The sequence below is a fragment of the Bombina bombina genome, chromosome 2 (assembly GCF_027579735.1).
Source record: "Bombina bombina isolate aBomBom1 chromosome 2, aBomBom1.pri, whole genome shotgun sequence".
Classification (NCBI taxonomy): Eukaryota; Metazoa; Chordata; class Amphibia; order Anura; family Bombinatoridae; genus Bombina; species Bombina bombina.
In genome coordinates, this window is record NC_069500.1 from 143,821,338 (window position 1) to 143,849,058 (window position 27,721).

The 27,721-nt window shown below is 42.7% G+C and overlaps 1 protein-coding gene across 3 annotated transcripts in view; it reads right to left on the reverse strand.

The window, feature by feature from the left end:
* SLC38A9 (solute carrier family 38 member 9) overlaps positions 1-27,721 on the reverse strand; it is a 246,550-nt gene that overhangs the window by 12,115 nt on the left and 206,714 nt on the right. For all 3 annotated transcript variants that reach the window (XR_008400608.1, XM_053701283.1, XM_053701285.1), the window contains exons 10-11: positions 17,327-17,440; positions 15,497-15,645 (exon numbers count right to left, since the gene is read on the reverse strand). Coding sequence is in view for 2 of the 3 variants with exons in the window: in XM_053701283.1 (XP_053557258.1) it covers positions 15,497-15,645; positions 17,327-17,440 (263 nt within the window). In the remaining variant the exon portion in view is untranslated. The remainder of the gene's footprint in view (positions 1-15,496; positions 15,646-17,326; positions 17,441-27,721) is intronic.

A 27,721-nucleotide genomic window follows, 5' to 3' on the forward strand; every position in this document is an offset into this window, starting at 1 on the left:
TTTCAATTTGGCCCTCTGTTACGGGGAAAAGACAGTAAACAAAAATATATAAAGCGTAAGGGAAAACATTTAAACAAATAAAAGACAATTTACAACTAATTGGTTTTTAGAGAGAGGAAAATTCTGAAGATGGAGATTATACAGTCTCATTCAACGCTATCTAGAATTGACATATTTTTAATCTCTCCTCAAACAGCACAGAATATTCATAATGTTATTCAGGATGTTAAAATTGGTCAAATTATCTTATCAGGCACCAATTTTCTTGACCAATTGGGAATTCCTATTATATTTAAGTCATAATCTGGAATTTCAGGCTTTTGTTAAAGAGAAATGGGAGGAATATGAACAGAATAATGACCAACATATTCCCCAAATAAAATAATTTTAGAACACAGCTAAAGCAGTTTTTAAAGGTGAAATTAAGTTATAGCAAGGGTAATGCTTTAAATGATAATTTAACTAAACATTAATTAGCACAAGAGTACTCAAAATATATGGCTTCTCCATCAAATCATAATAGATTAAATTATATAGAAGCTAAAAAGGAGAGGAATAATTATTTGCTGTATCAAGCTATATATGATCAAAATAGAAAAAGAACTGTTTTTTTGATATGGCAATAAAACTGGAAAAATGTTAAGTTGTTTAACAAAAAGGCAAAAAACATTTACAGCTACATCAAATTTAAAACAGACATTTACGTGCACAAAATATTTATACTTCAGATGGAAAAGACAATAAAATAAAAAATAAAAATCTTAGGAAAAAATACACCTCCCGGTAATAACCCCTAAAGCATTAGAAAAATGAAATGAACCTATCTCAAGTAATGAGGTTAAAGGGGCAATAAAATCAATAGCTGGAGGGAAAGCATCTGGACCGGATTAATTGCCGGTTGAATTCTATAAAATATTAGAAGAAACATTTTTCCACATATCATGCAGAATTATATAGTCAATATTACACCTTTAGAAAATAAAGGCAGCTGGAATGGTGGATATGAGGTTGAGCTCCGCTTCCTCGCTCTATAACCTGGAGAATTATAGCCGCTTCCAAACCCTAAACCCATGCAGTCTAAGTGGGAAAATCTTGCCTACTTAGCAGAAGGACAAGGTCAGAGCTAGAACATTTGCACCCCTTCTGGAAAACCACGAAAGTACCGAAGGGGGTTTTGGCATGAAAAGCAGACCTGCCCACCGGAACCCAAAGAAAATAGAGCTCCACTTGTAATCTAGCCTTATATCCTTTAATAATTTACATGATAAATATTTAATCCCTAATCAACACCTTTGCATACTTACAAGCAAGACATTATTTACAGCAAATAATAATTAATTAATTTGGGAACCTTCAATATTATTAATAAGTGTTACAGTGTTATTTCAACAAAAAGAATTCTCAATCACTCCATTATATAAATGTCAATTAAAAGAAAATATTATTCATAACTCTGAAAACATAGTGAATATGTAGAATAAACATTATGGGCTAGATTACAAGTGGAGCGCTATTTAGCGATCCGGTATTAACATAGGAAAATGGAGGATTTTTGTGCACGTCGGGTTGTACTCATATTATTAGTTGAAAGTAAAAAGTTAGCGTGCGCAGGAAAACCCTACGCACAAAATTTTTAACTTTAAATATTACAACCACTTTAATGTATTCTCCCATAGACGTTCCCCCCCCAAACATTTTTTATATTTATTTATGTTCCGAAGCATCTTACAGAAAAACTTAAATTATGCTTATCAGATAATTTTCTTTTCTTCTAACGGGGAGAGGCCACAGCTGCATTTATTACTTTTGGGAAATGCAGAACCTGGCCACCAGGAGGATGCAAAGACACCCCAGCCAAAGGCTTAAATACCTCCCCCCATTTCCCTCATCCCCCAGTCATTATGCCGAGAGAACAAGGAAAAGTAGGAGAAATATCAGGGTGAAAAAGGTGCCAGAAGAACAAATAAAATATAAGGCCGCCCCATATAATAAAAACGGGCGGGGAGCTGTGGCCTCTCCCCGTCAGGAGAAAAGAAAATTATCTGGTAAGCATAATTTAAGTTTTTCTTCTTAAACGGGGAGAGGCCACAGCTGCATTCATTACTTTTGGGAAAACAATACTCAAGCTATAAAGGACACTGAATGCAAAACGGGAGGGAAAAAAGAGGCGGACCCTAATCTGAGGGCACCAAAGCCTTTCTCCCGAAGGCTGCTTCAGCAGAAGCAAAAAACATCAAACTTGTAAAGTCTGGAAAAAGTATGTAAGGAGAACCAGGTAGCCGCCTTACAAATCTGATCCATAGAGGCCTCAGTCTTGAAGGCCCAAGAGGAAACCACTGCTCCCGTAGAATGAGCCGTAATCTTTAGAGGAGGCTTATGTCCCGCTGTCTCAATGCTAAACGGAGGACACTCCTCAGCCAAAAAGATAAGGAAGTCGCAGAGGCCCTCTAATCCAACGCTTCCCGGAAAGGAGAACAAACCGAGAAAGAAGTTTGTCTAAATTCCTTCGTGGCCTGAAGATAGGACTTCAAGGCACAAACCACATCCAGAATTACGTTGAAAACGTTTCTTCGACGAAGGAGTAGGACATAAGAAAGGAACCACAATCTCTTGATTGATGTTGCGAATCGACACAACCTTAGGAAGAAAACCTAACTTGGTTCGTAGAACAGCCTTATCAGCATGGAAAGCCAGATAAGGAGGGACGCAATTGCAAGGCAGCAATCACAGATACTCTGTGCGCAGAAGCAATAGCCCGTAGAAAAGGAACCTTCCAAGACAATAATTTAATGTCTACTTCATGCATAGGCTCCAACGGAGCCCGTGCAAAACCTTAAAGAACAAGATTCAAAATCCTAGGAGTAGCAATAGATCTAAACACAGGTCTGATCCTAGCAGAGCCTTAACAAATGACTGCACATCAAGAAGCTCAGCGAACCTCTTGTGCAGTAACACAGACAGGGACGAAATCTGTCCGCTCAGGGGACTTGCAGAAAAGTCCTTCTCCAGTTCATCCTGGAGAACAGAATAAGTAGGTCCTCCAAATATAATGTTCGTAGAACAGCCTTATCAGCATGGAAAGCCAGATAAGGAGGGACGCAATTGCAAGGCAGCAATCACAGATACTCTGTGCGCAGAAGCAATAGCCCGTAGAAAAGGAACCTTCCAAGACAATAATTTAATGTCTACTTCATGCATAGGCTCCAACGGAGCCCGTGCAAAACCTTAAAGAACAAGATTCAAACTCCTAGGAGTAGCAATAGATCTAAACACAGGTCTGATCCTAGCAGAGCCTTAACAAATGACTGCACATCAAGAAGCTCAGCGAACCTCTTGTGCAGTAACACAGACAGGGACGAAATCTGTCCGCTCAGGGGACTTGCAGAAAAGTCCTTCTCCAGTTCATCCTGGAGAACAGAATAAGTAGGTCCTCCAAATATAATGTTCGTAGAACAGCCTTATCAGCATGGAAAGCCAGATAAGGAGGGACGCAATTGCAAGGCAGCAATCACAGATACTCTGTGCGCAGAAGCAATAGCCCGTAGAAAAGGAACCTTCCAAGACAATAATTTAATGTCTACTTCATGCATAGGCTCCAACGGAGCCCGTGCAAAACCTTAAAGAACAAGATTCAAAATCCTAGGAGTAGCAATAGATCTAAACACAGGTCTGATCCTAGCAGAGCCTTAACAAATGACTGCACATCAAGAAGCTCAGCGAACCTCTTGTGCAGTAACACAGACAGGGACGAAATCTGTCCGCTCAGGGGACTTGCAGAAAAGTCCTTCTCCAGTTCATCCTGGAGAACAGAATAAGTAGGTCCTCCACACCTTATGATAGATGAGACGAGCAACCAGCTACGAGCTTGAATGAGAGTAAACATAACACTCACCCGGATGAAAGGATTGTCTGCTGAGGAAATCCACTTCCCAGTTGTTCACATCCGAAATGTGGATAGCTGACAGCGAACAAATGTGGGTCTCTGCCCACTCCAGAATCCTCATAGCTAGGGAGCTTCTCGTTCCCCCCTGATGGTTGATGTAAGCCACCAAGGATATATTGTCTGAGTGGAATCTGATAAACTGGGACGAACCCAGCAGAGGCCAAGCTTTCAGAGCATCATATATTGCCCGAAGATCCAAAATGCGATCGGGAAGGAGCTTTTCCTCCTGAGTCCATAGGCCCTGTGCCTTCCTGGCACTGCAAACAGCTCCCCATCCTGACAGACTCGCAACCGTAGGCACAATCACCCAGGATGGTCTTGAGACGGACATCCCTTAGCACAAGAGATCCGGACAAAAACACCAAGAGAGCGATTCTCTCGATCGGTTGTCGACAGATCCGAATGAATGCGATCCACTGCTTCAGCATGCACAGTTGCAACAGTCTGAGGTGAAACATGGCAAAGGAAATGATGTCCATGGTAGACACCATGAGACTAATCACCTCCATACACCGAGCCACAGATGGCCTTAAGGAGGTCTGGAGCGCAAGACATGTTGAAGCTAGCTTGCAACGTCTCTGGTCTGTTAGAAATATTCTCATGTCTATGGAATATATTATATTACCTGAGAATTCTACCCTGGTACTGGATACAAGAGAACTCTCTCTAGATTTATCTTCCATCCATGGGATCGAAGAAGACAGAGGAGAGATTCCGAATGATCCACTCTTCGAAAAATTTCTTGGAGCCGTAGCTAGACTAAACGGGAGTGCAATAAACTGGAAGTGCTGGTCCAGGAACACAAACCTTAGGAACTGGAAGTGGTCTTTGAGGATTGGTACGTGAAGGGAGAATCCTTCAGATCTATTGTGGTCATGACCTGCCCTTCTCGAACGAGGGGAAGCATGGACCTTATTGTCTCCATCTTGAATGAAAGGACATATAAAAACTTGTTTAAGCACTTTAGGTCCAGAATCAGACGGAAAGTTCCCTCCTTCTTTGTGACCACGAAAAGGTTTGAATAGTATCCCAAACCACTCACTGCGATAGGCACCGGGGAAATAACTCCTAGGACAGGTCCCATACACACCCCAGAAAGGCTTACCTCCTCTCTGGTCAGGAAGACAGGAGAGAGAGAGAGAGAGAGAGAGAAGGAATCTGCCCTTGGGTGTCTAAGACTAGAAACCTATCTTGTAACCCTGAGCTATGACCTCCAGGACCCATGAATCCTGCACATCCTTGAACCAAGCGACTGAAAAGAGCGACAGACTGCCCCCTACACAATCCAGAGAGGACCGGAGACGACCCTTTCATGCCGACTTAGACTTGGCGGGCTTCTTGCTCTGCTTGGATTTATTCCAGGACTGAGCCGGCTTCCAAGAGCTCTTGTTTTGCTCTGGCTTAGCGGAGGACTGCTGACATGGGCTTTATCAGAAAGAAAAAGAACGAAAATTGTCCCTTAGACTAGTTCATATTCTCTTGCGGTAGGAGGGCATCCTTGCCCCCTGAGACCATGGAGATAATTGAGTCCAGGCCTGGACCCAACAAAATAATTTCCTTAAAGGGGAGGGAAAGAAGTCTAGACTTAGAAGTCATATCCGCAGACCATGACTTCAGCCAGAACAGAAAAAGCTGAAGCCATAGCATTCAGGTGTATAATCTGCTTATTAGCATTACAGACAAAAGAATTTGCAACCCTCAAGGCCTTAATTCTTTTTTGAATAACTTAAAGGGACCCTCCCCTTCGATCAAATGCCGTAAGGAGTTACACCCGTAGGTAGTTGCTCCAGCAACAGCCGCCGCCGGTTGAAACAAATATCCCGTATGTTGAAACATCTTTCTTAACAGAGTTTCAATCTTTTTTCCATGGGCTCTATAAGCGAAGAGCTATCCTCAAGCGGTATAGTAGTACGTTTAGCAAGGGTAAAGATAGCGCTATCCCTTTTAGGGACGGAACCTCACAACTCCATTGAGAGTCCAGGACCGGGAACATTTTGTTAAAGGAAGAAGAGTGGAAAAAGGAACCCAATCCTGTCCCATTCATTTTAATTAATGTTCGCCATCTAACAGGAGCAGGGAAGTATAAGGTACAACCTTGTCCTCAAACTCTATCCAATTTAGGAATCAAAGGTTCATCGGGCAATATGGCCTCTGGAACCTCTGAATTCGCCAAAAACTTCCTTTAGAATAAAGCGAAAATTCCTAAAACTAAAGTCTGGTTCCTCCGCAGCCAGAGGTTTAGAGGCAGCAAACTCCGACCCAGAGTGTTCATACTCTGAAGTCTCAGAAAGAACTTCATCCAAGGATAACCATATCAGTTAAATCCAATAAATTATTTGATGTACTCTGAGGAGTGCAATATGTAACCTTCCAATTAGCAGGGCGAGGTAAAGCATTAAAGGCCGCAGACACTGCTGTCTGAACTGTGCAGTAACGTCTGGTGAAAAAATGGCCCCCTCCAGATGGAGGATCAGCAATACTATGGGAAACTGCATGTGTAGAGAGATAAGAATGTAGGGTACACACCTCACTGGACGACAACTCCTCAGAGGTGGATGGCTCAGTGGTATCAAACAAGTTTGATATTATCACATTATCAAGGCATATGGAACATAATTGAGGGGGCGGAACTCAGGCCTCCTCACAATATAAACAGGAATTACTCTTTAGGAATAGAGGGAGTGCCCTCTAAGTAACAGAATCCTCCATCGCTAGTGCAATAACCGGAGAACTATAGAAATAAAACAATATTATTTTATTCAAAAAAACTGCACCCTTATATCCCAATGGCTGGGGCACTCACCACCTCCCATGACCCAGACAGTACAGAGGTTTATGGCACCTCTCTGATAGACACCCGGTCAGGAAAGAGGGAAAGCATCACATTGTGCACAACGCAGGACCATCCCTGCTATGAGAAAAAGCGTGCCAAGCTTGTAAGCTGCATGGCTCTCAAAGTGAAAGTGAAACCTTTATATTCCATAACAGTCTATGAGCCCATAACATCTTACACATAAAAGAAGCATAAATAAAAAAAAATAAAATGAGATTATTCCCCACTGTTCAATAATCCCCCTCAGGAGATATTAACCCTTGATTCTATACAGATAAAAGGAGTAACACTGTGACCCTGTCTTCTTGCGTTATCATACATGTATAAGAAATTAAACAATCCTAGCAGAATCTAGAAACACGGCCCTTCAAGTGTGACAGATAGTAGCTTCTGACATGAACTGGAGTGAAGAAAGCAAGCAGCAAAACTCGTCAACGTTGATTGCTTATGGAGCTGTTAATATGAATTGGGATGGTTTCACAGAAAGACTCTCCCTGCATCTCCGGACTCTAACTTTCATCAATGCTCTCACTGAGAGGCTGACAAGACTATTTAAAACTCCAGTCCCATCTCGAAGAGTACTACCCTCCATAAGAGACTACTCTGAAATCTTCTGACACTTCTCTGCCAACCTCCTGTGATGAAAGGCAAAGAATGACTGGGGGATGAGGGGAGTGGGGGAGGTATTTAAGCCTTTGGCTGGGGTGTTTTTGCCTCCTCCTGGTGGCCAGGTTCTGTATTTCCCAAAAGTAATGAATGCAGCTGTGGCCTCTCCCCGTTTAAGAAGAAAAAATAAAATAAATAATCAGAGATCGATCATCAACCAAATTTACAAACTTCAATAAAGATCTATCATAGAAGTCCACACTATTAGAGACCATATAATCGAAACAGTTTAGCATTTCAAAACATAAATATACATCAATCGTGGATCTTATACAGTGATGTTTCTGACAGTAAAAAAACATAATTTATGTAAGAACTTACCTGATAAATTCATTTCTTTCATATTAGCAAGAGTCCATGAGCTAGTGACGTATGGGATATACATTCCTACCAGGAGGGGCAAAGTTCCCCAAACCTTAAAATGCCTATAAATACACCCCTCACCACACCCACAATTCAGTTTAACGAATAGCCAAGAAGTGGGGTGATAAGAAAAAAGTGCGAAAGCATATAAAATAAGGAATTGGAATAATTGTGCTTTATACAAAAAAATCATAACCACCACAAAAAAGGGCGGGCCTCATTCATGAAAGAAATGAATTTATCAGGTAAGTTCTTACATAAATTATGTTTTCTTTCATGTAATTAGCAAGAGTCCATGAGCTAGTGACGTATGGGATAATGACTACCCAAGATGTGGATCTTTCCACACAAGAGTCACTAGAGAGGGAGGGATAAAATAAAGACAGCCAATTCCTGCTGAAAATAATCCACACCCAAAATAAAGTTTAATGAAAAACATAAGCAGAAGATTCAAACTGAAACCGCTGCCTGAAGTACTTTTCTACCAAAAACTGCTTCAGAAGAAGAAAATACATCAAAATGGTAGAATTTGGTAAAAGTATGCAAAGAGGACCAAGTTGCCGCTTTGCAATCTGATCAACCGAAGCTTCATTCCTAAACGCCCAGGAAGTAGAAACTAACCTAGTAGAATGAGCTGTAATCCTATGAGGCGGAGTTTTACCCGACTCAACATAGGCAAGATGAATTAAAGATTTCAACCAAGATGCCAAAGAAATGGCAGAAGTTTTCTGGCCTTTCTAAAACCGGAAAAGATAACAAATAAACTAGAAGTCTTTCGGAAAGACTTAGTAGCTTCAACATAATATTTCAAAGCTCTAATAACATCCAAAGAATGCAACGATTTCTCCTTAGAATTCTTAGGATTAGGACATAATGAAGGAACCACAATGTCTCTACTAATGTTGTTGGAATTCACAACTTAGGTAAAAATTCAAAAGAAGTTCGCAACACCGCCTTATCCTGATGAAAAATCAGAAAAGGAGACTCAAAAGAAAGAGCAGATAATTCAGAAACTCTTCTGGCAGAAGAGATGGCCAAAAGGAACAAAACTTTCCAAGAAAGTAATTTAATATCCAATGAATGCATAGGTTCAAATGGAGGAGCTTGAAGAGCCCCCAGAACCAAATTCAAACTCCAAGGAGGAGAAATTGACTTAATGACAGGCTTTATACGAACCAAAGCTTGTACAAAACAATGAATATCAGGAAGAATAGCAATCTTTCTGTGAAAAAGAACAGAAAGAGCAGAGATTTGACCTTTCAAGGAACTTGCGGACAAACCCTTATCTAAACCATCCTGAAGAAACTGTAATATTCTCGGTATTCTAAAAGAATGCCAAGAAAAATGATGAGAAAGACACCAAGAAATATAAGTCTTCCAGACTGTATAATATATCTCTCTGGATACAGATTTACGAGCCTATAACATAGTATTAATCACAGAGTCAGAAAAACCTCTTTGACCAAGAATCAAGCGTTCAATCTCCATACCTTTAAATTTAAGGATTTCAGATCCTGATGGAAAAAAGGACCTTGAGACAAAAGGTCTGGTCTTAACGGAAGAGTCCACGGTTGGCAAGAGGCCATCCGGACAAGATCCGCATACCAAAACCTGTGAGGCCATGCCGGAGCTACCAGCAGAACAAACGAGCATTCCTTCAGAATCTTGGAGATTACTCTTGGAAGAAGAACTAGAGGCGGAAAGATATAGGCAGGATGATACTTCCAAGGAAGTGATAATGCATCCACTGCCTCCGCCTGAGGATCCCGGGATCTGGACAGATACCTGGGAAGTTTCTTGTTTAGATGAGAAGCCATCAGATCTATTTCTGGAAGTTCCCACATTTGAACAATCTGAAGAAATACCTCTGGGTGAAGAGACCATTCGCCCGGATGCAACGTTTGGCGACTGAGATAATCCGCTTTCCAATTGTCCATACCTGGGATATGAACCGCAGAGATTAGACAGGAGCTGGATTCCGCCCAAACCAAAATTCGAGATACTTCTTTCATAGCCAGAGGACTGTGAGTCCCTCCTTGATGATTGATGTATGCCACAGTTGTGACATTGTCTATCTGAAAACAAATGAACAACTCTCTCTTCAGAAGAGGCCAAGACTGAAGAGCTCTGAAAATTGCACGGAGTTCCAAAATATTGATCGGAAATCTCACCTCCTGAGATTCCCAAACCCCTTGTGCCGTCAGATACCCCCACACAGCTCCCCAACCTGTAAGACTTGCATCTGTTGAGATTATAGTCCAGGTCGGAAGAACAAAGAAGCCCCCTGAACTAAACGATGGTGATCTGTCCACCATGTCAGAGAGTGTCGTAAAATCGGTTTAAAGATATTAATTGAGATATCTTTGAGTAATCCCTGCACCATTGGTTCAGCATACAGAGCTGAAGAGGTCGCATGTGAAAACGAGCAAAGGAGATCGCATCTGATGCGGCAGTCCTAAGACCCAACATTTCCATGCATAAGGCTACCAAAGGGAATGATTGTGACTGAAGGTTTTGACAAGCTGATATCAATGTTAAACTTCTCTTGTCTGACAAGGACAGAGTCATAGACACTGAATTTATCTAGAAACCTAAAAAGGTTACCCTTGTCTGAGGAATCAATGAACTGATTGGTAAATTGATCCTCCAACCATGAACTTGAAGAAAACAACACAAGTCGATTCGTATGAGATTCTTCGAAAATGAGAAGACTGAGCAAGTACCAAGATATCGTCCAAATAAGGAAATACCAAAACCCTATTCTCTGATTACAGAAAGAAGGGCACCGAGAACCTTTGAAAAAAATTCTTGGAACTGAGGCTAGGCCAAACGGTAGAGCCACAAAACTGGTAATGCTTGTCTAAAAAGAGAATCTCAGACACTAAAAGTGATCTGGATGAATCGGAATATGCAGATACACATCCTGTAAATCTATTGTAGACATATAATGCCCTTGCTAAACAAAAGGCAGGATAGTCCTACAGTAACCATCTTGAATGTTGGTATCCTAACATAACGATTCAATAATGATAGATCCAGAACTGGTCTGAAGGAATTGACCTTCTTTGGTACAATGAAGAGATAAAATAAAACCCCAGCCCCTGTTCCAGAACTGGAACTGGCATAAATACTCCAGCCAACTCTAGATCTGAAACACATTTCAGAAATGCTGAGCCTTTGCTGTGTTAACTGGGACACGGGAAAGAAAAGAATCTCTTAGCAGGAGGCCTTAACTTGAAGCCAATTCTGTACCTTTCTGAAACAATGTTTCTGAAACCAGAGATTAAGAACGGAATTGATCCAAATTTCTTTGAAGAAAACGTAATCTGCCCCATACCAGCTGAGCTGGAATAAGGGCCGCACTTTCATAGGTACTTAGGAGCTGGCTATAGGTTTCTATAAGGCTTGGATATATTCCAAACTGGAAATAGTTTCCAAACTGATACCGCTCCTGAGGATGAAGGATCAGGCTTTTGTTCCTTGTAGTGAGGAAAGGAACGAAAATGATTATTTACCCTGGAAAGAAAGGGAAAGCAAAGTTGACTTAGAAGACATGTCAGCATTCCAAGTTTAATCCATAAAGCTTTTCTAGCTAAAATAGCTAGAGACATATACCTGACATCAACTCTAATGATATCAAAAGATGGTATCACCAATAAAATTATTAGCATGTTATAGAATAATAATAATGCTATAAAATTATGATCTGTTACTTGTTGCGCTAAAGCTTCTAACCAAAAAGTTGAAGCTGCAGCAACATCCGCTAAAAATATAGCAGGTCTAAGAAGATTACCTGAACATAAGTAAGCTTTTCTTAGAAAGGATTCAATTTTCCTATCTAAAGGATCCTTAAATGAAGTACTATCTGCCATAGGAATAGTAGTACATTAGCAGGAGTAGAGACAGCCCCATAACCTTAGGGATTTTTGTCCCAAAAAACTCTAATCTGTCAGATGGCACAGGATATAATTTGCTTAAACGTCTAGAAGGAGTAAATAAATTACCCAAATTATTCCATTCCCTGGAAATTACTTCAGAAATAGCATCAGGGAGATAAAACACTTCTGGAATAACTACAGGAGATTTAAAAACCTTATTTAAACGTTTACATTTAGTATCAAGAGGACCAGAATCCTCTATTTCTAATGCAAATAACACTTCTTTAAGTAAAGAACGAATAAATTCCATCTTGAACAAATACAAAGATTTATCAGCATCAACCTCTGAGACAGAAACCTCTGAACCAGAAGAACCATTATCAGTATCAGAATGATGATGTTCATTTAAAAATTCATCTGAAAAAAAGAGAAGTTTTAAAAGACTTTTATGTATACTAGAAGGAGAAATAACAGACAAAGCCTTCTTAATGGATTTAAAAAATAAAATCTCTTATGTTATCAGGAACACTCTGAAAATTAGATGTTGACGGAACAGCAACAGGTAATGTAACAGTACTAAAGGAAATTTTATCTGCATTAATAAGTTTGACATGACATGCAATACAAATAACAGCTGGAGAAACAGATACCAAAAGTTTATAGCAGATACACTTAGCTTGGTAGCTCCAGCACTGTGCAGTGATTTTCCTGTAGTATCTTCTGACTCAGTTGCAACGTGGAACATCTTGCAATATGTAAAAGAAAAAAACAACATATAAAGCAAAATTGATCAAATTCCTTAAATGACAGTTTCAGGAATGGGAAAAAAATGCCAGTGAACAAGCTTCTAGCAACCAGAAGCAATAAATAATGAGACTTAAATAATGTGGAGACAAAAATGACGCCCATATTGTTTAGCGCCAAAAAAGACGCCCACATTATTTGGCGCCTAAATGCTTTTGGCGCCAAAAATGACGCCACATCCGGAACGCCGACATTTTTGACGCAAAAAAACGTCAAAAAATGACGCAACTTCCGGCGACACGTATGACGCCGGAAACAGAAAAAAAAATTTGCGCCAAAAAAGTCCGCGCCAAGAATGACGCAATAAAATGAAGCATTTTCTGCCCCCGCGAGCCTAACAGCCCACAGGGAAAAAGTCAAATTTTTAAAGGTAAGAAAAAATGATTGAAACAAATGCATTTATCCCAAATATGAAACTGACTGTCTGAAAATAAGGAATGTTGAACATCCTGAGTCAAGGCAAATAAATGTTTGAATACATATATTTAGAACTTTATATAAAAGTGCCCAACCATAGCTTAGAGTGTCACAGAAAATAAGATTTACTTACCCCAGGACACTCATCTACATATTTGTAGAAAGCCAAACCAGTACTGAAACGAGAATCAGCAGAGGTAATGGTATATATAAGAGTATATCGTCGATCTGAAAAGGGAGGTAAGAGATGAATCTCTACGACCGATAACAGAGAACCTATGAAATAGACCCCGTAGAAGGAGATCACTGCATTCAAATAGGCAATACTCTCCTCACATCCCTCTGACATTCACTGCACGCTGAGAGGAAAACCGGGCTCCAACTTGCTGCGGAGCGCATATCAACGTAGAATCTAGCACAAACTTACTTCACCACCTCCATCGGAGGCAAAGTTTGTAAAACTGAATTGTGGGTGTGGTGAGGGGTGTATTTATAGGCATTTTAAGGTTTGGGAAACTTTGCCCCTCCTGGTAGGAATGTATATCCCATACGTCACTAGCTCATGGACTCTTGCTAATTACATGAAAGAAAAAGGAAAAAGGGGAATGAAAGGTCTCCCTCCCAATCTCCCTACCCTTAACCTAGATTCTATATGGTAGGGGACTAGGTTATATTGTTGTTGTAGAAAAAAAAGGAAATTTATTCTTAACTGATAAATTTGTTTCTTTTACGATACGATGAGTCCACGGATTTCATCCTTACTTGTGGGATATCGCCTCCTAGTCAAAGAGCACCACAGCAGAGCTGTATATATAGATCATATCCTCCCTCCCGCTCCAGTCATTCGACCGAAGTTAGGAAGAGAATGGAAAAGACAAGGTGCAGAGGTGACTGAAGTTTAACAAAAATAAAGACCTGTCTTAGAAAAACAGGGTGGGCCGTGAACTCATCGTATCGTAAAAGAAACAAATTTATCAGGTAAGAATAAATTTCCTTTTCTTTTACAAGAAACGGATTTCATCCTTACTTGTGGGATACTATACTAAAGCTATAGTACACGGATGAAAAGGGAGGGACAAGAAGAACTTTCCTCCCAAAAACAGCCTCAGACGAGGCAAAAGTATCAAATTTGGAAAATCCTTAGTTGCCTGCAAGTAAATCTTCAAGGCACGGACCACGTCCAAATTATGTAACAGTCGCTGCTTCTTAGAAGAAGGATAAGGACACAAGGAAGGAACAACAATTTCCTGATTAATATTTTTATTTGAAACAACCTTAGGAAGAAAACCAGGTTCGGTATGTAACACCACCTTATCCGAATGAAAAAATAGATAAGGAGAATCACATTGACATGCCGAAAGCTCAGATACTCTGCGAGCAGAAGAAATAGCAACCAAAAATAAAACCTTCCAAGATAATAACTTAATATCTATGGAATGCATAGGTTCAAACGGAACCCCTTGAAGAACTAAATTCAAACTCCAAGGAGGAGCAATTGGCCTAAACACAGGCCTGATTCTAGTCAGAGCCTGACAAAAGGATTGAACATCTGCCAGACGCTTGTGTAACAAAAGCAGAAATCTGTCCCTTTAAGGAACTAGCTGACAACCCTTTCTCCAATCCGTCTTGGAGAAAAGACAAAATCCTGGGAATCCTAACCCTACTCCATGAATAGCCTTTGGATTCACACCAATAAAGATATTTACGCCATATCTTATGGTAAATTTTTCTAGTAACAGGCTTATGTGCCTGAATCAAGGTGTCTATGACCGAATCAGAAAAACCTTGCTTAGATAAGATTAAGCGTTCAATCTCCAAGCACTTAGCTGCAGAGAAACTAGATTCAGATGATGGAAGGGCCCCTGAATTAGAAGGTCTTTCCTCAATGGAAGCGACCACGGTGGCTGAGATGACATGCTCACCAGATCGGCGTACCAAGTCCTGCGAGGCCACGCAGGAGCGATGTGGATCACCGAGTTTGACTCGAGCAATCACCTGGGGAAGGAGAGCAAATGGAGGGAACACATAAGCTAGGCTGAAAGACCAAGGTACTGCCAAGTCATCTATCAGCTCGGTCTGGGGATCCCTGGACCTGGATCCGTATCTCGGAAGCTTGGCATTCTGACGAGATGCCATAAGATCCAACTCCGATCTGCCCCATCTGAGAATCAGGTTGGCAAATACCAGAATCTGGTAAGGATAAGACAAGGAGCAGCACACTGTAGAGTCCGGGATTGGTGGACAAGTCCACAGGCAGGTAGCATCTTCACATTAGGAAACGATAATCACTGCCTGACTGAACTCCAGTCTTTCCCTCTGTCCTTCCTAGGCATTCTAAAAGAGGGGTAAATAGGTCTCAAATTGGTTAGAGAACCCCTCTCAATGAGTAGATGAGCACTTCTGATTTTACTTGGTTCCTTGCTGGAGGCAAAAAAATGACTGAGTTATACAGGGGAGTGGGAGGGATAAAAATCTCTAGTATGTCAGGTGTTTTTGTCTCCTCCTGGTGAACTGGAGTTTAATCTCAAATGTTATGGCTTGTGGACTCTCACCAACTTATGAAAGAAAACTAAAATGCATAAACATACTTACCTTGGATAAATGCTGCCAAAAATGTGACCTAGGAGCTGAACTCTCACAAGATATCCAAGCAAGGGATACACTGTCATCATTTGGAAAAGCAAGAATATTCTAGCTACAAATACCAAGACATCATTGCTGGGAAAATTGTCCAAGAAGTTCTACAGAAGAAATAAAAGAAGAAAAGAATTGACTACATTTTAGAAGCAGGGTGCTCTTAAATTAAAATGTATGTAGTAGACAAAATGGCTGGTCAGAAATAACAAGCGCTGCTTTTGTAAATAAACATTTACATTTTCACTTATAAAGCCATATACAATAACACATCTACAAACATTCAGTGCAAACTTTTGCCAGCTATTATTATTATTGGTTATTTGTAGAGCGCCAAAAGATTCCGCAGCGCTAAGCTATTCAAAATTAGATTACAAATCTTACACTGATTTAACTATTAATACACTAAACTACATTCTAATCAAACCTTAAAGGGGCATTCAGTCAAAATTTAAATGCACATAAATGAATTACATCTTTGAATAGCAACATATTTGCAATATACATGTATTGGCAAAAATGTTTCTAGTAATAATTATGTTTTAGTGCTAACATTTTTCTCTGCACGTGCATGCATAGTTAGCATTTTAAATACTGCAGTTGCTCAGAGTGCCAGTGGGGCTTGCATCGTGTCTGCAATTAACAAATTGAGTCAATACCAGATGGTGCAAGCACCTTAGGTGTAAGTGCTTTGTATAAAATGCTGGTGCACGGTGCATATTTAAATACACTATTGCTTTTATTACAAAGCATTTTTGCTAATAAATGTATATTAAAAAAATTACCTGTTATAATGGAATGAAGAAAGTAATGTTCTGACTATATTGGCCCTAAACATCTATTTACTTTATAGTCACTTGATTTCTCTTGCTATACTCTTCAATCCCTATACTTAAAAGCTGTCTAGAGCAGCACTGAACTGAAATCAGAGAATCTGTGTAATAAGGTGAGGCAATGTTAAAGGGACATGAAACCCCAAATTATTCTTTCATGATTCAGATAGAGGATACAATTTAAACAACTTTCTAATTTACTTCTTTTATCTAATCTGTTTCATTCACTTGGTATCATTTGTTGAAGGAGCAGCAATGCCCTAATGGTTTCTAACTGAACACATTGGTGAGCCAATCACAATCAATATATATATGTAACCACCAATCAACAGCTAGAACCTAGGTTCTCTGTTGCTCCTGAGTTTGCTTAGATAAACCTTTCATCAAAGGATAACAAGAGAAGGAAGCAAATTAAATAATAGAAGTAAATTGTAAAGTTGTTTAAAATTGTATTCTCTATCTGAATCACAAAAGAAAAAATAAGCACTTTCCCACCTGGGTGCTAAGATTTTTTTTAACTCCTCCCCCCCCAGACTATTGGAAAGGTTAGGTGATTACCTTTCCAATGGTGGGTCTTGGGGGTCTGTAGCTGCTTAGATGCCTGAGATAATGGCTTCTAAGCAGCATGTCCCCTGCGCCTATACTTAACATTGTTAAGTATAAATAAAGTTGCGCAGTGACGTCATCACGTTATTGCGTGTGATGTAACTGTGCATAACGTGAAGCCCCGGCAATGCCTGTCACTATGCAGGCCCGATCGCCGGGGTAGGAGCAGGTGGGAGCCCCCAGATCTCCCTCAAGGTGGGAGAGTGCTAGTGACTGCTCTGAGCCATCATTAGCACCAGAGTGGGAAACTCTGTGACGGCTCAGAGCCGTCATTAGCACTCAAGGGGTTAAGTCATTTTGAATATCTTTACCCAGAATCCTCTATTACTTAAGATAAACATTTTCTTACCTGTTGAATGCATTCTTTTGCCAAAGGTGGTGAGGGAAATGTAGCAAAAACCATTATCCCAACATAAACATATGTTAAACCAACCAGCAAGTATGCAATGGAAAGGTCTCTTACCTATAAAAAAAAGCCAATATTAATAAGACAAACAGGAATTTGGATACTGAAGTGGTGAGTCCAGAAAAACAAATCTACTTTTCTTTACTTTTAGTAACAATAGTAATTATAGAATTAGTTCCACTCATGGGCTAGTGGAATACATATTAAACAGACATTATAATAAAAAATGTGATTATAAATACTAAATAGCAGCATTTAAACAAGTCGAAAGTAGTTTTTGCCTAAAAAATGAGAAGTAAAAATTATTTAAATTTAAGTTTTTTTAATGCTTATTGGATGATGCAGTGATTTTTAACCTTTTTTTTGCCGTGGCACACTTTTTTACATTAAAAAATCCTGTGGCACACCACCATCCCAAAATTTAGAAAAAATCACACATTGTAGCCTAATACAGCATATATATATACACATACACACAAACACACACATACTGTATGTATTGTGCTGTTATGCCATGCCTCCTACAAACTACCCCTGCACTGGGAGTAAAAAACAAGCAAAGTTTAAAAAATATGTCACACTGTTGTCAGTCTGCCGTGGCACACCTGAGGATCTCTCACGGTACACTAGTGTGCCACGGCACACTGGTTGAAAAACACTGGGATGATGAATACTTCCTACATATGATCATTGACTGATATGTATGAGCATCTGCACCAATACACTAATAAGCACTAGCATGAAGTAGTTATCAGCCAGAGGCAGAACTTTTTTTCCCAATTTCTGTGATGAGATTTTATTATTTTAGTGAAAAAACTTAAATTATGCTAACCTGATAGTTTTCTTTTCTTCTGATGGAAAGAGTCCACAGCTGCATTCATTACTTTTGGGTATTCAGAACTTGGCAAAGACACCCCAGCCAAAGGCTTAAATTCTCCTCTCACTTCCCTCATCCCCCAGTCATTCTGCTGAGGAACAAGGAACAGTAGAGGAAATATCAGGATGAAAAGGTGCCAGAAGAACAAAAATTACTTCCTCCCCACATAAAAACACGGGCGGGGAGCTGTGGACTCTTTCCATCTGAAGAAAAAATTATCAGGTAAGCATAATTTAAGTTTTTCTTCATAAATGGAAAGAGTCCACAGCTGCATGTATTACTTTTGGGAAAACAATACCCAAGCTATAGAGGACACTGAATGCAAAAACCGGGAGGGTACAAGAGGCGGCCCATTCTGAGGGCACCAGGCCTGAAAACCCCTAGCCAACAAAATCCAGCTTCGTCCGAAGCCGAGAACAACTTTGAAACAAAGGAAAAGGCCCAGGACACTGACCCGCAGATAGTCCACCAGCCTTGCTAGAGATCGCAGGAACTAGACTAAACCGAGTCAACAGCCTCCAAGAGACACCATCGCCCAGCAGTCGGTCTCCAAACAACACACCCCTTACTAAAGAAAGGAAACAAACTACCGTATTCTTCCACAAAGAAGAAAAGACACAGAGAAAACATGATTGTACATGTAAAACGCGGCTAATCCCACTTAAGGGACTCAAGGCACTGCTCGCTGGGGATTGAACTTGCAACCCTCGGCTTGCTACAGTGCAGAGTAACCACAATGCATTAGTATGCTGAGCTAGCTATCCAGCTAGCATAAGGAACTCCAGAAAAAAATCCTAAAAAGGGCACAAACACAGAGCGAAAAACCAGAGAAACCGGGCCAGGCTAACAGAGACCCACCAGTCTCATAGAACCAAGGGGAGGCAACGCCCAGACCAGAGAATACAGAAACCACGGGATAAGGCCGGGAGTCTTAAACAGAGAGAGGATCTTACCCAAACACAGTGCAACCGCACTCTAGAAAGCAACTGAATACGAAGGTCCCCAAGTCGCAAAAAAGGTAGCTCAGAATACCGAAATATTCAGAAACGAAAACTTGTGCAGCAAGCTCAGATAGGTCTGATGAACAACACCTGAAGCAAAAACACTGCACGCTGCAGTCATCTAAAAATAACTCTGAAATCTTAAATACTTGCAGAGCAAGTAGAAGGCAGCTGAAGATAGGATCCGTTAGATTGCCAAGTATCCACTAACCAGCGGATAACATCGCAGGCTATCTAAGAGCCGCCAGTCCTTCCCACAAATCTTGATGGAGAAAGAGAAACCTCAAAGAGGCTCACCATACCTCAAATGCTCCGAGGACGAAATAGCAGAGCAACAGATCTGAGATCCTGCTCCAACACTGGACCAGCCCAAGCGACAGACATGTCCAATAGACAGGGCGGACAGAAAGACCCCAACCACAAGCCCCCAGGGAATGGAAAGAAAAAAGGGGGGACTCACCCACCCCAACAGAATTCGGGTGCCAACCCATAATGCTCCTCCAAAATAAGGCACTCCCAAGGAGAACCCCCTAGGACCAGAAACAGAGAAATGTGCAATAGATCCGTAGGAAGACCTGTCACAACTCTCTTATACAGTCTCTATGTAGGGAGATCAATTTCCAACAAGTGGAACGGAGTCCACAGAGCAGCAGATGCTACCCCTTACAGAAATAAACCACCTCCTCCTGGTCGCCAGGTTTTGAATTCCCAAAAGTAATGATTGCAGTTGTGGACTCTTTCCATTTATGAAGAAAACATAAATTATGCTTACCTGATAGTTTTGTTTCCATCGTGGGGAGGAGAGTCCACGGCTTCATTCATTACTTTTGGGAAAATAAGAACCTGGCCACCAGGAGGAGGCAAAGACACCCCAGCCAAAGGCTTAAATACCTCCCCCACTTCCCTCATCCCCCAGTCATTCTGCCGAGGGAACAAGGAACAGTAGCAGAAATATCAGGGTATAAAAAGTGCCAGAAGATGATTACATTTAAATCCATCCACCGGTACGGGAGGGTAAAAAGGCGGACCCTAATCTGAGGGCACCACAGCCTGTAAAACCTTTCTCCCAAAAACAGCTTCCGCAGAAGCAAAAACATCAAATTTGTAAAACTTTGTAAAAGTGTGTAAGGAGGACCAGGTAGCCGCCTTACAAATCTGCTCCATAAATGCCTCATTCTTGAATGCCCAAGACGAAGCCACAGCTCTAGTTGAATGAGCCCTGATCCTCTGAGGAGGCTTACGTCCCGCTGTCTTATAGACCAAGCAAATCAAGCTCCTCAACCAAAAGGACAAAGAAGTAGAAGAGGCCCTCTGCCCCTTGCGCTTCCCTGAATACACCACAAAAAGAGATGTAGACTGTCTGAAATCCTTTGTAGCCTGAAGATAGAACTTTAAGGCACGAACCACATCCAGGTTATGAAGTAACCTCTCCTTAGAAGAAGACGGGTTAGGACACAAAGAAGGAACAACTATTTCCTGATTGATGTTAGACACCACCTTGGGAAGAAACCCCAAACCAATGCGAAGAACAGCCTTATCTGCATGAAAAAAAAAACAGATAAGGAGGCTCACATTGCAAGGCAGCCAGTTCAGATACTCTGCGTGCCGATGAAATAGCCAACAGGAAGAGAACCTTCCAGGACAGAATCTTAATGTCAATGGAATGCATAGGCTCAAACGGAACCCTCTGCAATACTTTAAGGACCAAGTTTAAGCTCCATGGGGGAACAGACTGTCTAAAGACAGGCCTGATTCTAGACAAAGCCTGAACAAAAGATATCAGGGAGCTCAGCAAGTCTCCTATGCAACAACACTGATAATGCCGAAATCTGTCCCTTTAAGGGACTAGTAGCAAGACCCTTCTCCAAACCGTCTTGTAGAAAGGACAGAATCCTGGATACTTTCACCTTGTGCCAAGGATATCCATACTTCTCACACCAGGACAAGTAAGTTCTCCACACCTTATGGTAGATGCAACGAGTGACTGGCTTTCTTGCCTAAACTAGAGTATCAATCACACCTTCAGAAAACCCTTTCTTGGCCAAGACTAGGCGTTCAATCTCCACGCAGTCAGCCTCAGAGAATCGAGATTTTGATGTTGAAAGAGACCCAGTTCCAGCAGATCCCTGCGACAGGGTAACCTCCACGGCGGAGAGGATGACATCCCCATCAGATCCGCAAACCACGTCCTCCGCGGCCATGATGGAGCAATCAGAATGGCCGAAGCTCCCTCCTGTTTGATGCGTGCCACTACACGAGGAAGAAGTGGTAACAGTGGAAAAATGTAAGCTAGGCTGAACCCCCAAGGCACCGCTAAGGCATCTATCAGCTCTGCCTGCCGATCCCTGGACCTCGACCCGTATCGGGGCAGCTTGCAATTAAGTTTGGATGCCATGAGATCTATCTCCGGCGTTCCCCATCTGAGACAAATCTCCGCAAACACTTCGGGGTGAAGAGACCATTCCCCCTGATGGAAGGATTGCCTGCTGAGAAAGTCTGCTTTCCTGTTGTCCACACCTGGAATGTGAATCGCTGAGAGCGAGTAGCTGTGGGACTCCGCCCACTCCAAAATCCGAGACACCTCCCTCATTTCTAGGGAGCTCCTCGTACCCCCCTGATGGTTGTTGTAAGCTACCGAGGTAACGTTGTCGGTCTGGAATCTGATGAAGCTGAACGACCCCAGAGGAGACCATGTCTTCAGAGCATTGTAGATTGCTCGTAGTTCCAGGATATTTATTGGAAGGAGAGACTCCTCCCGGGTCCAATTTCCTTGTGCCATCCTGGCAATCCAAACAGCTCCCCATCCTGCCAGACTCGCGTCCGTGGTCACAATCTTCCAGGACGGTCTCAAGAAGGATGTCCCCATGGACAGTTGCTCCAGACGGATCCACCAAGAGAGAGAGTTCCGAGTCCGAGCATCCATGGATATCTGCTGTGAGAGATCTGAATGATCGCCATTCCACTGTCTCAACATGCACAATTGAAGAGGTCTGAGATGGAACCTGGTGAATGGGATGACGTCTATGCTGGAAACCATGAGCCCAATCACCTTTATACACTGAGCCACTGAGGGGCTTAAGGAGGACTGAAGGGCAAGATAATCTTCCTGTGTTGATCTGTGAGAAATATCTTCATGGACATAGAGTCTATTATCGTGCCCAGGAACTCCACCCTGTTGCTGGGAACCAGGGAACTCTTTCTTGAGTTGATCTTCCAACCGGAGCAAAAGAAGAAGAGCCCTCGAATTATCCTCTGCGAGACTGAGCGACGGCACCTGGACTAGAATGTCATCCAGATAGGGCGCCCCAGGAATGCCTCTGGATCAGGCCACTGCAAGTCGCCAGACTAAAGGGAAGGGCCACAAACTGGAAGTGTTGGTCCAGAAACGCAAATCTAAGGAACTTGAAGTGGTCCCTGTGAATTGGCACATGAAGGTAAGCATCCTTCAAGTCTATATTTGTCATGAACTGTCTCTCTTGAACAAGAGGCAGAATAGATCTGATTGTTTCCATTTTGAACAATGGAACGGCCAGAAACCTGTTTAAACATTTTAGGTCCAGAATTGGGCGGAACGTGCCCTCCTTTTTTGGAACAACAAACATATTGGAATAGTACCCTAGACCCCTTTCTGCTTGGGGTACTGGTACGATAACACAGAGAGAGGAGAGATCCCTCACACACTCTAGAAAGGCCTCTCTCTTTTCTGGTCTTGAAGACAGGTTTGACAGGAGGAATCTGCCCCTGGGCGGGATGGGATCTGAACCCTATCCTGTAACCCTGGACGACAACCTCCAGAACCCAAGGGTCCTGAACGTCCCGCAACCATGCTTCTGAGAAGAGATATAATCTGCCCCCTACTTGGTCCGGGGGCCGCCCTTTCATGCCGATTTTGTCTCGGTGGGCTTCTTGTTCTGCTTGGACTTGTTACAAGACTGAGCAGGTTTCCAAGTTCCCTTGGACTGTTCCGCTTTCGCGGCAGGCTGATGGCGCTGGGCCTTGTCCGCATGAAAGGGACGAAAAGTAGATCCTTTAGGCTTAGCCTTCTTATCCTGTGGTAGGAAAGCTCCCTTGCCTCCCGTAACCGTGGATATGATCGAATCCAATCCTGGACCAAACAGAATCTTTCCTTCAAAGAGCAGGGACAACAGCCTCGAATTAGAGGTCATGTCCGCAGACAAAGACTTTAGCCACAGAGCCCTGCGAGCTAAAACAGAAAATCCTGAAACCTTTGTGTTCAGGCGAATAATTTGCATATTGGCATCCCAAATAAAAGAATTGGCGACCCTCAACGCCTTAATCTTCTCCTGTATTTCGTCGATAGAAGTCTCCCCCTCGACCATATCACACAGGGATTCACACCAATATGTTGCAGCTCCGGAAACTGCGGCTACAGCCGCTGCTGGCTGAAAAACAAACCCTGTGTGCTAAAACATTTTTCTTAACATGTTTTCCAACTTTTATCCATGGGCTCTTTAAATGACGAACTATCCTCGAGGGGAATAATTGTCCGCTTCGTGAGCGTGGAGATAGCACCCTCCACCTTAGGGACAGTTCCCCACAGCTCAAGCTGAGAGTTCGGAACAGGGAACAGTTTCTTAAAGGAAGAAGAAGGGGAAAAGGAAGAACCTAATCGCTCCCATTCATTCTTAACAATATTAGCCATCTTAACGGGAACCGGGAAGGTCAGAGGTACTATCCTGTCCTCGTATACATTATCAAGCTTAGGAATCAAAGGTTCCTCTGGAAGCTTAGGTTCCGGAACCTCCAGAGTAGCAAGCACCTGCTTCCGCAGCCAGAGGTTTAGATGACATGGACTCCGACTCGAGTCAACAGCCTCCAAGAGACACCATCGCCCAGCAGTCGGTCTCCAAACAACACACCCCTTACTAAAGAAAGGAAACAAACTACCGTATTCTTCCACAAAGAAGAAAAGACACAGAGAAAACATGATTGTACATGTAAAACGCGGCTAATCCCACTTAAGGGACTCAAGGCACTGCTCGCTGGGGATTGAACTTGCAACCCTCGGCTTGCTACAGTGCAGAGTAACCACAATGCATTAGTATGCTGAGCTAGCTATCCAGCTAGCATAAGGAACTCCAGAAAAAAATCCTAAAAAGGGCACAAACACAGAGCGAAAAACCCGAGAAACCGGGCCAGGCTAACAGAGACCCACCAGTCTCATAGAACCAAGGGGAGGCAACGCCCAGACCAGAGAATACAGAAACCACGGGATAAGGCCGGGAGTCTTAAACAGAGAGAGGATCTTACCCAAACACAGTGCAACCGCACTCTAGAAAGCAACTGAATACGAAGGTCCCCAAGTCGCAAAAAAGGTAGCTCAGAATACCGAAATATTCAGAAACGAAAACTTGTGCAGCAAGCTCAGATAGGTCTGATGAACAACACCTGAAGCAAAAACACTGCACGCTGCAGTCATCTAAAAATAACTCTGAAATCTTAAATACTTGCAGAGCAAGTAGAAGGCAGCTGAAGATAGGATCCGTTAGATTGCCAAGTATCCACTAACCAGCGGATAACATCGCAGGCTATCTAAGAGCCGCCAGTCCTTCCCACAAATCTTGATGGAGAAAGAGAAACCTCAAAGAGGCTCACCATACCTCAAATGCTCCGAGGACGAAATAGCAGAGCAACAGATCTGAGATCCTGCTCCAACACTGGACCAGCCCAAGCGACAGACATGTCCAATAGACAGGGCGGACAGAAAGACCCCAACCACAAGCCCCCAGGGAATGGAAAGAAAAAAGGGGGGACTCACCCACCCCAACAGAATTCGGGTGCCAACCCATAATGCTCCTCCAAAATAAGGCACTCCCAAGGAGAACCCCCTAGGACCAGAAACAGAGAAATGTGCAATAGATCCGTAGGAAGACCTGTCACAACTCTCTTATACAGTCTCTATGTAGGGAGATCAATTTCCAACAAGTGGAACGGAGTCCACAGAGCAGCAGATGCTACCCCTTACAGAAATAAACCACCTCCTCCTGGTCGCCAGGTTTTGAATTCCCAAAAGTAATGATTGCAGTTGTGGACTCTTTCCATTTATGAAGAAAACATAAATTATGCTTACCTGATAGTTTTGTTTCCATCGTGGGGAGGAGAGTCCACGGCTTCATTCATTACTTTTGGGAAAATAAGAACCTGGCCACCAGGAGGAGGCAAAGACACCCCAGCCAAAGGCTTAAATACCTCCCCCACTTCCCTCATCCCCCAGTCATTCTGCCGAGGGAACAAGGAACAGTAGCAGAAATATCAGGGTATAAAAAGTGCCAGAAGATGATTACATTTAAATCCATCCACCGGTACGGGAGGGTAAAAAGGCGGACCCTAATCTGAGGGCACCACAGCCTGTAAAACCTTTCTCCCAAAAACAGCTTCCGCAGAAGCAAAAACATCAAATTTGTAAAACTTTGTAAAAGTGTGTAAGGAGGACCAGGTAGCCGCCTTACAAATCTGCTCCATAAATGCCTCATTCTTGAATGCCCAAGACGAAGCCACAGCTCTAGTTGAATGAGCCCTGATCCTCTGAGGAGGCTTACGTCCCGCTGTCTTATAGACCAAGCAAATCAAGCTCCTCAACCAAAAGGACAAAGAAGTAGAAGAGGCCCTCTACCCCTTGTGCTTCCCTGAATACACCACAAAAAGAGATATAGACTGTCTGAAATCCTTTGTAGCCTGAAGATAGAACTTTAAGGCACGAACCACATCCAGGTTATGAAGTAACCTCTCCTTAGAAGAAGACGGGTTAGGACACAAAGAAGGAACAACTATTTCCTGATTGATGTTAGACACCACCTTGGGAAGAAACCCCAAACCAATGCGAAGAACAGCCTTATCTGCATGAAAAAAAAAAACAGATAAGGAGGCTCACATTGCAAGGCAGCCAGTTCAGATACTCTGCGTGCCGATGAAATAGCCAACAGGAAGAGAACCTTCCAGGACAGAATCTTAATGTCAATGGAATGCATAGGCTCAAACGGAACCCTCTGCAATACTTTAAGGACCAAGTTTAAGCTCCATGGGGGAACAGACTGTCTAAAGACAGGCCTGATTCTAGACAAAGCCTGAACAAAAGATATCAGGGAGCTCAGCAAGTCTCCTATGCAACAACACTGATAATGCCGAAATCTGTCCCTTTAAGGGACTAGTAGCAAGACCCTTCTCCAAACCGTCTTGTAGAAAGGACAGAATCCTGGATACTTTCACCTTGTGCCAAGGATATCCATACTTCTCACACCAGGACAAGTAAGTTCTCCACACCTTATGGTAGATGCAACGAGTGACTGGCTTTCTTGCCTAAACTAGAGTATCAATCACACCTTCAGAAAACCCTTTCTTGGCCAAGACTAGGCGTTCAATCTCCACGCAGTCAGCCTCAGAGAATCGAGATTTTGATGTTGAAAGAGACCCAGTTCCAGCAGATCCCTGCGACAGGGTAACCTCCACGGCGGAGAGGATGACATCCCCATCAGATCCGCAAACCACGTCCTCCGCGGCCATGATGGAGCAATCAGAATGGCCGAAGCTCCCTCCTGTTTGATGCGTGCCACTACACGAGGAAGAAGTGGTAACAGTGGAAAAATGTAAGCTAGGCTGAACCCCCAAGGCACCGCTAAGGCATCTATCAGCTCTGCCTGCCGATCCCTGGACCTCGACCCGTATCGGGGCAGCTTGCAATTAAGTTTGGATGCCATGAGATCTATCTCCGGCGTTCCCCATCTGAGACAAATCTCCGCAAACACTTCGGGGTGAAGAGACCATTCCCCCTGATGGAAGGATTGCCTGCTGAGAAAGTCTGCTTTCCTGTTGTCCACACCTGGAATGTGAATCGCTGAGAGCGAGTAGCTGTGGGACTCCGCCCACTCCAAAATCCGAGACACCTCCCTCATTTCTAGGGAGCTCCTCGTACCCCCCTGATGGTTGTTGTAAGCTACCGAGGTAACGTTGTCGGTCTGGAATCTGATGAAGCTGAACGACCCCAGAGGAGACCATGTCTTCAGAGCATTGTAGATTGCTCGTAGTTCCAGGATATTTATTGGAAGGAGAGACTCCTCCCGGGTCCAATTTCCTTGTGCCATCCTGGCAATCCAAACAGCTCCCCATCCTGCCAGACTCGCGTCCGTGGTCACAATCTTCCAGGACGGTCTCAAGAAGGATGTCCCCATGGACAGTTGCTCCAGACGGATCCACCAAGAGAGAGAGTTCCGAGTCCGAGCATCCATGGATATCTGCTGTGAGAGATCTGAATGATCGCCATTCCACTGTCTCAACATGCACAATTGAAGAGGTCTGAGATGGAACCTGGTGAATGGGATGACGTCTATGCTGGAAACCATGAGCCCGATCACCTTTATACACTGAGCCACTGAGGGGCTTAAGGAGGACTGAAGGGCAAGATAATCTTCCTGTGTTGATCTGTGAGAAATATCTTCATGGACA